This window comes from Vulpes vulpes, chromosome 1, assembly GCF_048418805.1.
Source record: "Vulpes vulpes isolate BD-2025 chromosome 1, VulVul3, whole genome shotgun sequence".
NCBI classification, from domain to species: Eukaryota; Metazoa; Chordata; class Mammalia; order Carnivora; family Canidae; genus Vulpes; species Vulpes vulpes.
Window position 1 is genome coordinate 47045166 of NC_132780.1, and position 13570 is coordinate 47058735.

General features: G+C 43.4%; 1 protein-coding gene across 5 annotated transcripts in view; it reads left to right on the top strand.

The window, feature by feature from the left end:
- The window catches only part of NTRK2 (neurotrophic receptor tyrosine kinase 2), a 332550-nt gene that overhangs the window by 128091 nt on the left and 190889 nt on the right, over nucleotides 1–13570 (top strand). The window contains exon 13 of one of the 5 annotated variants that reach the window (XM_025984173.2): nucleotides 985–5825. The exons of the other annotated variants lie outside the window; for them this stretch is intronic. Coding sequence (XP_025839958.1) covers nucleotides 985–1022 — 38 coding nt within the window. The 3' untranslated portion in view covers nucleotides 1023–5825. Of the gene's footprint in view, nucleotides 1–984; nucleotides 5826–13570 lie in introns of those variants that run through there. 5 annotated transcript variants of the gene reach the window in all.

The window sequence follows — 13570 nt, forward strand, 5'->3', positions numbered from 1 at the left end:
TAAAAGGACTAATTTAGACCTTAGAAGAAAGCCTGGCACCAAGTGGATTAGCTTTTTTTTATTGCACAAGTGACATACTCATCTTTCTCCGTCTGCAGCAGCGTTAAGTATTTGAGGTCAAGAAACTCCATTTTCTTTATTTTTGTGTCATCTACTGTAGTGTCTATTATTTAGTCACTGCTCAATTAATGTTTGCAGAATTAATTCATATTAAGTATTATATATGTTTTATATATTATGTACATAATATATACATATATTATATGTCATGTATTATATATGCAATATATATATACATGCAATATACCACATGTTGTATCATGTTATGTAATAGATATTCCATCTATCTGTGTGCATGTCATATATATATGGTACAACACTTAAATGAATTTAGTGTTGAATTTAGGCAATGAATTATTTAATAATAGGATTCCTGAAAAAGAATCTAAATCTTTGTATGATCCAGTATTTCACAGTTAAAGCTAGCCAGTTCTTTGATCTGGTTGCTGAGTAATGAACCAGTTATTTTAGAAGTAATTTGACAAAATTAAGTGGGGAAGGAAAATCAAGATTTGGGTTAAGATTTGTTGTTGAGTTTTATTTTTTTTCTCCTGTACATAAAAATTTTCCAGGGCTCATCTATATTGTACACAGATTTCTCCTCCTTAAATTAAGATGTTAACATCTGAGACTGTTGTGCGGAGCTGTGTGCAGAAATCCTTTGCATTTCTTTCTTGTATTTTCTGTGCCATGTAAAATCGGTTTTAAGTTTAAAACTAAGTGGCTTGATAATGAGATGCACATTTTTCTCCCAATTTCTGTTCTGTGATTATATATTCTTTTATGTTTTAAAGCATATTCCATGTTGTCTTGATTTTTGATTATTTATTATGTTCTTTTTAAAAGTGATTATACTTGTATGTTGATTTTCATTGATTTTTTTGTTTTGAGCATGACTTATGTTTTATTTTGTGTTTCTTTTAGGTTTTGTTTTGTTTCATAAGATCCCACTGGATGGGTAGCTGAAATAAAGAAAAAGACAGAGAAAGGGGCTGTGGTGCTTGTTGGTTGATGCTGCCTTGTAAGCTGGACTCTTGGGACGGGCATTGGCTTCTCCCAGGAGGTGCCGCTTAGTTGGGGTTTTCTGGCAGATGTGGGTGGTATTTGCAGGAGGTCCTGCATGAAGCCTGCGGCTGTTGTGAGCTGTGTTTGGGGCGCACTGCTGCTGCAGAGGCAGCTCGCAGGCAGCTAAGCAAATGCTCAAGAAAACATTTTAAATTCATGCTTCCCTCTTGTTCTTACAATTGCTCAAATACAAAATTGAAATGGGATTCCATTGGATTATGCTTCTCTTCTTAAAGGAGTGCTCCTTGACCATACTGGAAATGTATTGATTCTTATTGTTTCTGTTCATTAAAGGTGAACTGCAAAGTTACAAAAAAAAAAAAAAAATCTAAGTTTAGGGACAGATACAAGAACACACTAAACAACCTAATCTCTATGTAACACATAGTTAGCAATGTTTTCTGTTGATGTTTAATGAAGACTGAATTTAGAAAGTCTCTCTTTTCCATCTGAAACGCAGTGACTGAGAAAGTTAAGGGCATCACTGGGGGCACTTGGTGAGGCCATGGGGAGATTCTTTCCTTCCCTGGCAGTAAAGGTCCAGAGTCATGCAATCAATGCTAACGATTTTTCTAAAGTTTATTAGCCGTCAAAAAATAAAAGCAGCTCTGTGGTCGGGGGCTATAGATTTAGGTTAGGCGTAGTCAGTTTCAGAATAACTACAAGAGTGAAATAGACACATATGGTGCACATGTCCTTTTATTTGCCCCCTGCGATCCACCTGCTTTTTAGAAGTTTCCTAGTGAGAAGGCCGCAGTATCTCATGCTGTTCCCATGACAGAACTGCAGCTTTTCTACTCTGAAAAGGTCTGCGGGCAGAATGGCTGGCCTGCTGGGAGCAGGAGACCATATTCTAAGAAGGATAGTCCCCTACTACATACTACACTACTGCTGGTTTTCATGGGCAGGAAGGCTCTTCCTGACCCCAGCAGCATAGAGGTAATGAGTATGTGCTTTATCAGGCCCAGCCTCATTGGCGAGAGGGTAGCCTGGGAGCTACAGAATCCTGCATCCCTGCCTTAGTTCTGTCACAGACACCTGTTTCACTCACTCGGCCATCGCGGTGACCTTTGTATGCTTTGCTCAGCCTTTGCTAGGTTGGATCCCTGGCCTGCAGACAGGTTGGGCTGCCCTCGCCCCACCTCACCTCACCCCTTTCTTGTTAGGGGCACTGCAGAGCCAGGCCTGGAGCATTTCGCTTGAAAACAAGATCAGCCCTGGTGTTAAGGCATGCTCAGAGTGGCCACGGCTGGGTTGGAAACTTATTGACGTTTGAAAGAATTCTTTTTTGGGGGGAAATTGTTACTCAAGTTTTGCAGTTCAGCTTTAAGGATTTATAGATTTTTAACTAGTCCAACATGTTTGGAAACATTGTTTTGCATCCCGTGTAACCAAGGCATTAATCTTAATAAACCAGGATCCATTTAGGCACCACTTGATAGAAAAGGATTACCCATGATGAATATTTTATACTGTATCTTTTACATTAGCCACTAAATATGTTATTGCTTGATACAGACATTTCACAGGGTCCTATGGATTACAGCATTTACCTTGGCTCCTCCGTACCCATGCCTCAGAGAGGGGCAGTTTCTCCCAAGCATACACAGGCTGCTTGTTCTCAAACGTTTTCTTTCCAAAGACACATTTGAGTGGGAGAGCAGCTGGCCCTTGGTGGGGGGTGGGGGGGGGGGTCCGGAATATTCTCTGAATTCCCATTTTCTTGCTCACTGCTAAATGACAGTTCCTGTCACTACTTAGATTTTGATCTCTCCCAGAGTTGTTGATTTACAAAGAGGCCAGCTAATTGCAGAAATCTTGAACCCTGAAAGAAAGAGGAAATTCATGCTGAGAGCCGAGCAGAGGCTGTCAGTACACCAAGCATTCTTAAATATCGGCCATTCGGTACAAGTTTTTTTGTGGTTTTTTTTTTAAACCTTTTATATTTTATTCCATGGAACCAGAAAAAGGCAATGCATTGTTTAAGAACTATTTTATACATATCCCAGAGCCAAAAGGAAAAAAAAAAAAAAGAATATTTGTACTCAACAGCTAGAAGACTTGCGGGGTAGATTTTTGTTTTAAAACGGAGAGAAGTGGACAGATAAGGCAATTTAATATATCAAAGAGCAGTTGACATCTCCTAGGGAACGATGAAAACAGCAGGCTATTAGAAAATTATTTCATATGGTTCTTGTGTTCCTTGCTTTTCATTTTTCTTTAATCCCCAAAGACCACAGTCAGTGACATATTTTCTCATTTCTATCCTCTAGACCACCCTCTTTCATCCTTTGCTTTTTTATGTCCCTTACAAACAATCTTTTTACAGCTTCCTAATGACATGTATCATGTATTTTTTTTTCAGCATTAGAAAAGGATAGGCAGCATTTTTGCTGAAATCAAGTCCATTGCCCCCCAACCAGGACCTGGCATTTCAGAGCCAGGCAGGTGCCCTTCGTCAAGGGCGTGTGCTCGGTGAGTGGACACCCACCCCTGCAGGCGGGCAGCCATCACCCAGCCTTGGCCAACTCCTGCCTCCCGGGAATGGGGCCCCAGTTTCCCAAATCTTCTGATTCTTTAAGAGAAACTTGAAACCTGGAATTTTTTTTTTATGTGAAATGTCCCTATTTTTAAAAAGTTGGCTCGGTTATTTTTAAAAACGTTATGTAGGCCAACAAAACATGTCTGTGGGTTGCCAGTTTGTTACTTTTGTCTTAAAGCAACATCATTGTTCTCTGTTTCCCTCTATCTTTCCTTCATAAACGCACTTCCTGGAATGGCCATGGAGAGCTTTCTTGCCATTGGGTTTGGCACCCTAGAGATCTGTGGCATGTCACTTACCTTTGGGGCACTCCTGTGACCTCTGCTAGCTGGGGCCTTGGCCTCTGTCCCTGCCTGGGACTCTCCGATGGCACTGTTTTCCCTCCATCCCTGAGTGGCCCCACCTCTGAGTGGCCAGAGACAACCTAGCAAGTTCTTTCTCCTGTTTTCTCCTGACGTGTCTGACTTTCACTAGTGTCCGTGTTGCCTGGCCTACTTGGGGTAGCCAGGTTCGATGGAAAAACACACAGCCTGTCACACACACATTGTACCTATGTGGCCACTGGTAAATGGAAAACAGGCTTGCCACCTCAAGAGGTGTGGGTCAGGCCCTGTGTCTTGAATGGGGTACAACTGAGACCCTCTGAGGCAGCTGAGACAGAGTAAGGAACGCCTACTGACGTCCCCGGAGCCACCGGTTTGAGGCCAGAAAAGATACGTCTCCTGACGGGAGAAAAGAATCCCCACATACTTTGGAGACAGTCAATTCCAGAGTTGCCACTTCTAGTCACCCAGCCCATTTCATTTTTGACCCATTGAGTGTCCTTCTCCTCTGTGCCCCCTACTTTTGGAAAGAACACAGAGCACAGAGGGTATTGGCCTCTGCCTCCAACTTTGCCAGCAGTCCTGAAGGTCCCCCAGAGTAGTTAGGGCTGTAGGCTCTCCTTCAAATGGAGCAGAGGCCGTGACAGTTGGGCAGCCTGAGGAGCAGACAGCTCCAGGACAACAAGACAGGAATTCAGCTCGCTGCCAGGTGCCGGAGCACACATGATGATGCGCTCCTGCTTCGTCTCTCCTCTATCTTTGCTCTTGATCTGCTTAAAATTCCCGACTTCTCTCTCTCTCTCTCTCTCTCTCTTTCTCTCTAGCCACCTAACCTGACTGACTCCATGACAGACAGAGGGTTTGTTTCCATTTGCCTTTTTGGTTGCTTTGCACATGCTTTTTGGTTGTTGTTCATCCAAAGTGGGGCCAAACAAGAATGGAGTGTGAACTACTGTCATGCCACCGCGGAGCGGATGATGCACTCTTGCACTGTTCTCATACTTTCTGTCTAGAACTCCTCCCTGGCTTTCATCTAATTCCCCTCACACAGCAGTAGATGCTTGTTTCATCTTGCCTTGTCTAGACCAGATGCAGAGGGACAGCCACTGGGAGACGGGGCTCCATCCAGCCACGAAGGCTGTGCCCTTCCTGTCAAGCCAAGGTCAGTGGGGTCCCCTGGGGTCCTGCAGACTGGACTCCAAGGAAACTGGGACAGAGACCGCCATTTCGTTAAGTGAATTCTGCTGTGTTCACACACCTGCAGTGCCCACAAGCAATGTCCGGTTTATTCAAGGGCACCTGGGAAGGTTAAGGACTCTCCCAGACAGGGCAAGAGTATAGTTTTCTGTGGGGTGCTGCCAGATGGAATTAAGTGAACAGAACTCCCAACCCAGAGAGTGACACGAAAACAGTTGTCACAGAAGGCAGCTTTCCACTCGGGTTAGTCCATTTCCTTGTTTCATCAGGGACAAGAGAACCTCCCGGCCATCTGATTCTGACGGTGAGCTCACTCTGGGTTTAATTCAGGCTAATATTGCAGTGCAGCCTTGGAATGGTCATTAGTGGACCACTCAAGGTAGGTTGCTATTGGTTGTATCCAAAGCCTTAGTTTTCATGGAAAAGAAAATGTATGAGAGGCAAAGGAAGGAAGAGAGATTTTCTCCTTTATTTTTCTACTTATGAATGGAGCATAATCAAGTATAAAAGAGCAAGAGATTCTGTTCACAACGTGTAGGAATATCAAATCATCACGTTATATCCTTTAACTGTCTTACAAATTTATTTGCTAATTACACCTCAGTAAAGCTAGAAAGAAAGAAAAGGAAAAAAAAAAACTAGCAAAAGATTCCAGAGAAAGACAAATCCTTGGGTTTCATTCACTTCCTGTTCAAATCCATTTGCTGTAATCCATAGGCAGTCTGTGAATCATAAGCATGCCCTGTTTTTCCCCATAATGTTCCAAGGTTTTAAAGTCATTTTTTCATGTTTCCTGTAAATAATGGATAATCATTTTTATTTTATTTTTAAGTGCTGTTTTAACAATGTGGATAGATCATAAATGTACTTGCTGAATTCATTCATTTTTTAACAAGCCAATAAAGTTTTATAATTCATCTCCATGTGTCTTGCATTCTGTGTAGGGCCTTGTATACCTCCCCTCCTTTCCTCAAACACATACCGTCATCCCGTGTGGCATTGGTGGTGCTCAGGGTTAAAGGTGTCAGAGGGAAGAGTGTGAGAAATGTTACCAAGAGTTTTGGGGGAGTCCCAAACCCACTATAGATCCTGGAGTATATCTCTTCTCCACCAAAAGGGACTTTTACAATTTCCATCAATGTGAAATACATTTATTGTTAACTGATTCTTGCATTGGATATGTTTTCATTGGCTATAAAGCAATCCTAGAAAACAAACAAAAGTTTAAGGGAATTAAAAAAAAAAAAACAACCAATAACCTACATTCTGTGGGAAAGTCCTTTGGTATTTTAAGAACTTGGAATGACCCAGGTCCTAGCAAAAGGGTACACTCAGTGCTCTGTCCCTCCATCCTAAGTGACTTTGTAGCCAAATAAACATGATGACTTGTGCTTTCATGGAAGAGAGAGAGACAGAGGAAGACAAGCAGCATAGAGATAGGATGCCATCGAACTATGACCATTATCATGGTGTCCACACTTCACAGTCTTCTTGTCTCCATCCCCTAGGCTTGTCTTTTTTCATTTTTTCCTTTTAGAATAGGATCTAAGAGCAATCTCAGATTCATTTGAGCCTGCTTTCATCTTCATGGAACCATGAAAGGATTTTGCACCAAATTGGAGCCTAAGGACTGGAAAAACCAATCCAAAGGGGCCTGCTATCTCATCAACCCAAGTATACTGACCTCTTCTAAGAGTCTGGTTGGTTCTGGTGACTTATACTTTTTCTAAATGCCCTCCTAAACAGGTTTCTTTGGCCATTTGGAGGTTGTGTAATAATTTGAGGTGGTGGGTACTGAACCCAGACTGTGCAGGTTGGAATCCCAGTTATATTCACAAGTTACTGACCTTGGGAAAGATATTTCATGGCTCCCTTCCTCATGAGATGACAATAATATTAATGGCACCTACTGGGCTCTCATGAGAGTTTGATGAGACTGTGCATGTGGGGGGCACTTGGTGTTGCTAATAAAATACTTTGAAGTACTTGTGTATACACTCATGCTTGAGAATCCCTCAGTAAATGCCCCAGAATCACAGACTCATTTTTACATATTGGCCATATGGTGATTGTGTGGGTGCAAATCATGGAGTCCAGTGGAAGGGAACTTCCCTCTCTGGGTCATTTTAGATGTGGCCCAGGCTATGAAACTGTCTCAGGACTTATAATGATTCCCCTCTTAGGTCCCTCACTCTGCCCAGGCAGTTCTTGCACATTGATTCTTTTCAGATTTGATATGGATAAAATAAGAGGGTAGAGTTTGTTTGGACCTATATTACAAAAGTTCAGTGAGTTTGAATGATGCTCTATAGTTTGAGTATTCTGGAAGAAGAAGCATTGCAGGTCATATCCCGAATATGGTCTGCCTTCTTTTCTTCTCACTTTATTAATTACAAATTTTTGATTATTTGGAAGGGGTCTATATTATCTTTAGCTTTTAAATCATCCATCTGAAAATCTTTGGCTATGAATAAAAATAAACGAATTGGCTGAGAGAGTGTGTGAAAGAAAAGACTTGTTTCAAGTTCCCTCAAGCCTTAGAAACAAGTATTTGCAGGCAATGAGCTACAAATAACTAGATTATTCTTTTCTACTTCCTGAGGTAGTTTCTCATAATAGCTGTAGTAGGCAATGCATGATTGGCCTTGCTGGAGCTACTTCATGTTTGAAAGTGATACAATTTCATTTCTTTTAAAAATATTTTGTCATTTGGGCTTTTTTCTTCTTAAATCATTTTAAGTAAGTGGTACTGAAGTCTTACCAGCACCTAATTTGAGACACTTTTGCTGTTGTTACCACCTTTTCTAACACATTGTAAAGTGAGATTGACTACAATATCTAAGTGGTAGTACTAGTTAACGGGGATTGGTTTCTCACTGTATGCCCAGCACTGTGTTAAGTGCCTCATGGATTAATTCACAATCCTCTCAAAATTAGCTAATTCTAATATTGCTCCTATTTTAAAGTTTAGGAAAGAGGATCAGAGAGATTGAGAAACTTGGTCCAGGTGACCTAGCTAACTAGTGGTAACACCAGGATTTGAATTCTAGCAGGCTGGCTAGATAGCTGGAGATTAAAGCAGCTACCCTATACCAATGCTGAAGCAGGGCTGGGACTAGGGTGAGGCCAGTGAGGTATCTGGGGCATCCTCAGGGCCATGCCAGTGTCCAGTGATCACTCCTGCCAGCATGAGAGGTTGAGCAGAAATGATTATTGTAAAAAAACCAGAACTGTAAGGTCAACCTTCATCACCAGGGAGGCACCTGACGCCCCAGGAAGCCTTGGATTATTTAAATGTGCCATTAATGAAGCCCTTGCAGCTCTTGACTTACGAGTATGTGGCACAGTAGTGAATTGGCATATGCTTTCTAAACATTACTTTGTGAAACACAGAAGTTACATCAAGTATGGGTTCCTTGCTGATTAGCTAATGACAACCCAGCACATGTTTGCTTTGTCCATTGTAACTGAAGACAGATTTATTGGATCTGATTATTCTGAAGTGAATTTTCTCATGGCTCTCGAACCCAGGTCCTTCCAGCTTATTTGGAGCACTCTGATGAGTGACAGTGAGGGGTGGGGGTGGGAGTCAGAGAGTTTGTCTGAGGACACATCCTGCCACCTCCCTGTAGAGCATCCAGACATTGGAACAAGGTGGTGGAGAAGGTTCGAGGAACTTCTTGCCTCCAAAACCCAACAAGGCAGAGCAGCATCTGAGTAATGCAGTCACGTTTCCACTTGGATCCCCAAATATCCTGCCTGGCAGTCAGTGACCAAAAGAGACTGCCAAGGGCATGCGCTGGTCTCCCAGTCATTTGGTCAAGTCCCATGTCACACAGCATAAACCCCTGGAGCTAAGCTAATGAACAGGAAATTCTCCTCCTATCTCCTTTTTAAATATTGATTGGGTTTCCCAAGAGGAAAAGAAAAGCCTCTTCTGTGTTTATTTGACACCTTTTCATTTCTTTTTAATAATTCTCATCATACGATGTTTAGCCTGGCTGAATCGCTAAATAAAAATGTAGGCCACAGCTTCTTGCTTAAAGGATTAGAATGCAGCTTCAGGTAAGTTCATGCAATTTTGATAAAGTCACTTGAGCCAAGGTGGGAAGTAGAGTCACCAGCACTGCTTTACCTTTCAGGAGATGTTCCTGGTTTTTATGTGACCTAATATACCATACACGAGGGTGCTTCAGGCTTTGCGAAGATGACTCCCTTAACAGATGTTCTCTCTGCACTTAGGCTCCTGGATTGGGGGGAGGCCAATTACCTCTCTATCACCCTCCTTCACAAAACGCTGCTGAATGTTCTACTCCTGGGGTGGTAGTGTGCTGGCTCCCAGGGTTTTTTGACCATCGAGGTGGGTGGCAGGTATCAGATGGAGCGGGGCGGGGGGCGGCGGTGGGGATATGTCTGTCCCTTCCCACCAAGGAGGTTTACCCTTGCCAGGGCTCACCCCTGCACATGCATGGTCTGGGCTGGGTTCCACCTTTTCTCCTCCTCTGTCTCTTTTCATGGAGGGGAAGGGCTTCCCAGTGCAGTTAGTCTCACTGTTTCTTCTTTGTTCCTTTAACCTGCCCATTCCTCTTGACAGCATCCCCACATCTCTTCATTTAAACCATTTGCGGTGGGTTCTTTTTCCTTGACACGACCTCAACTGAGACATATACTAAATTCCTCATTATCTTGTTTCATCTTACGTCAGGTCTATTCAAAACCTAGTAAATATTTATTGTGTCAATTATAGGTCAGGCCATGAGCCAGGCCCTGGGGGATACCACAATAAGAGGAGCAGATGCCATCTTTGGCCTCATGGGCTGTGGGCTGTGGTCTGATGGTAATATCTGTGACATTGATGCCCTGATGGTTCATACTTTATGCATAAGAAAACAAAGACTTAGAAAGTTAAGTAACTTGCCCAAAGTCACACAAATCAGATCCATCTGTCTATAAAATCCATGCTTCTGGCCCTGCTGCTCTGAGGCTTGTGCTTTTCCTTCGCCTCTTGGGGAACCCCATGGCCACAAATTCTGCGATGACCATCAGACCTCTGCTCTTCATTTTGGTGGCTCTGATTCTTCTTGACCTAGTATAAATGGGTGAAAAGTGTCTCCACCTTTGTTACCTATTTTCTCTTAAAAAAAAAAAAATTATTCTCTTCTTTTTCTCTAGTTCTGTTTCCAGGCCAAACCACACACAGAAATCTGCTTTGACCTCTCTTTAATTTTCACACATTAAAAATTTAAAATCAGTTCAGTGGAGTGTTTGCATAGGAGAGAGATTGTGTGTGTGTGTGTGTGTGTGTGTGTGTGTGTGTGTGTGTGAAAGAGAGAGAGAGAGAGAGAAAAAGAGAGGAAAAGACAGAAAGGAGGGACATAATTCTTCTTCTCTGTCCCTCTGTCTCTCTCTCACACACACAGAAAATTGAATACTTAAAACCCTGTTTGATTAAATAGGAATTTAATCCCAGTACATACACCATCTGTACCATTATTGCCTTCCCGATGCGCACCGTGCTGCAATGTTCCCAACCAGCTCCTTTTAAAAACTTTCCATATTGTATTTTTTGCTTTTTGTTTTTACTTCCTTATAAATAGCAAGAAGTTTCGCTGAGAAGAAATGATTACAAATCCCAAAAGGCTGGTGTTCCGTTCTGAGCTCCAAGATGTAAGGATTGAGTGGATTTCAAACTTGGCAAAATTTCTGACTTGGCAAATGCTTCCATCCTTATTTATGACAGCTTGGAAACTTCCATTTTCTAGGGCTTATAAACGATGCTGCTGATTTTGTCTCTCTTTTCTATTTTGCTGTGAATTATGAAATAACCAGCCTGAAGGTTTCCTTTTAACATTAACCCTCTTTGTAGAGTATGAGTGTGAGTGTGTGTGTGAGACTGTATTCTTTCTTTTCTACGTTATGAGGCATGTTTTACATATCTCATGTAGGCAGTGTTCTTCCCCTTTCCTGCCTTTCCACAAAGTGACAATCAAAGATGTTGAGGTTTAGGGTGTTGAGAGTGATAGCCTCGTGGTCTCCATTGTGGTCACCAAGGGCTTCCTGCCCAGCCATCCTCTCATCCCCAAATGGCAATTTAACAGTTGGGATTCTGGAGCAGGACAGGTAACACAGACCTGTCTCTGAGAGTTTTTTCCTACAGGTGTAAACAGGTTGTGTTTCAAGGAAGCTCCATGCCCTTTTTTTTTTTAATGGGAAATTGTCAAAATAGAAGAAGAAAGAAAAAGACAAGAAAACTTATCTCCGCCTTCTTCTTCTTCCTCCCCCTCATCCTGCTTTTTCTTTCTCTCTTTCTCTTAATTCCTTACTTGGTTCCTTAAAGCCTGCTCATTTTAAGTTCTCTTTGTAAGTACTTTCTTCTTCGGATTCATGTAACCACACAGAAGTTGAGAGCCTCGATCATTGGGTAGAGTCGACAGATTTTGCCGAATATAGGCAGTCGGAATTTTCAAATGCGGAACGCGTCCTCTGAGAAGCAGATGCCAAGATGGGGCTGAAGCTGCCAGGATTCTAATCAGGAGAAACTCTTGTGTGCGAGAAAATGGGGAAGGAGCTGGGGAAGGCAGTGAGAGCACCAAGCTGCAGGGCAAGTACACCTCCTGTGGGTGAGAGGGAGGCAGCCCAGGTCAAGCACTCTGGACTCCATCGCCCCTGTGGAAGGATGCGCAAGGCCGCTGGGGAGGCATGGAGCCATGCCAGCCATCAGAGGAGCTTCTTGGCTCCCAGGAGGGGGCTGCCTTGGTATTTTCTGCCACATCCAGGCATTGGTGCTGGCGTAGCCCACGGGGAGCATGGACCATGTGCAAGCGCGGAGATGGATTTCAGAACACGGATGGGTCTCAGGGTGTAGTGGGGTGCTTGGTCACTTATGCTACCTGAAGGTGAAGGTCTGCAAACTGCCTTGGACGATAGGTGCTATCCTGTCTGACCTCCACCTAACCGATGGACTTGGTGGCTGTTGCTGGCCACCTCCCTGCAAAGCACACTGACCCACCTGACAGTGACCTGGGACGCTCCAGGGAACCTCTGCTCCCCTAAATGACTTACTACCAGTTACATCAGTTTAAAGGGTTTCAACTATAATCAACTGGTTAAAAAAAAAAAAGTAAGAAATACACAGACAGGGCAGGTCAACGTTTTGAACTGTTTGGAAAGTCGTTTTTTTTTTTTTTTTTTTTTTTTTTTGGAAAGTCGTTTTTGAGCTGTTAGCCACCCTTTTATTTATGGCAACATGAAATAGCATCTGCAGCTAAGACCTGTTTTTGTTTTGCTTGCCTGCATGCTAAAACCACAAGTAATTTTATTTCATTTCCTTGGGTGTTCCCCATCAAATTTCCTGTCATGGCAGCTCTCATCATTGGTTCACCTTCTTTCAGGAAAGTGGTGTTCATGGCAGCATCCATCCATCCCTTGCCAGGTCAGAGTACAGGGCTGGCAGTGGAACCAAGCCACATGTCTGCTTACACGGTTTTCAGGCCTGCTCTCCTGCAGTAAAATTGTTTTCAAGAAAAATGATGCCTTGTTCAGATTCAACAGATTTTACTGAGTGCTTTGCATGTGCTTCACCATAGGTTGGCAGCTCCCGTGGCCTCAGAGACCAGCTAGGCCATGGACTGGTGGGCAGGTGGGCTGGTGGGCACCGGCTCATGCACTGGCAGGGCTGACACAGTTCTGTTGCTGTGTCAGAACACAGGCTCAGGGTGGCCACGTCTGATTGTCCAAGACAGGGGAGATCTGGATTTTATGTAAGATTTCCCAGTTTTTTGATGTTGGCAAGGCCCTTCACATTTTTTGAAGTCTCTGTGAGCCAAACTAAACATGTCTTTTGCCAAACTTTGCCTTTTGTGACCTTTTTGCTGGATATTCTGCTCATCGCTTTTAAGCTATGGGTTCCTCCACGGCAGCCTTGAGCAGATACTGGTCTGTGGCCAGGCTTCTTGGAAGCAGACACAGATGAGGACTCATGGAGCCGGGATTTATTAAGGGCAAGCTCCAGAACACACTGGGGAGAGACTGGAAGAGGCAGGACTGGCAAGCGTGCTAAGTAGGAAGATGATTTCAGGCGTAGCCTCCTGGCAGGGGAACTCTGGAGTATAAGTTGCCCCCTAGAAACCTGGGAATTGGGTTTTCATATTCTTGCATCCACCAGTGAGTCATTGGATGAGGGTCAAAGCCAGCAGAAGTGGGCCCCAATAGCTCAAGGACAGTCCTCCAGGAAGGAGACATGGGTGCTGATGGCTGTAGGGGCAGCAGCAGACCCCACAGAGCCCAGCACAGCCTACCTCTGGAGGTGTACTTATCCAAGTCCACAGGTAATAAGAACCACATGTCAAGGCAGAATTTGAATCCTGATCTTCTGACTCCAGTC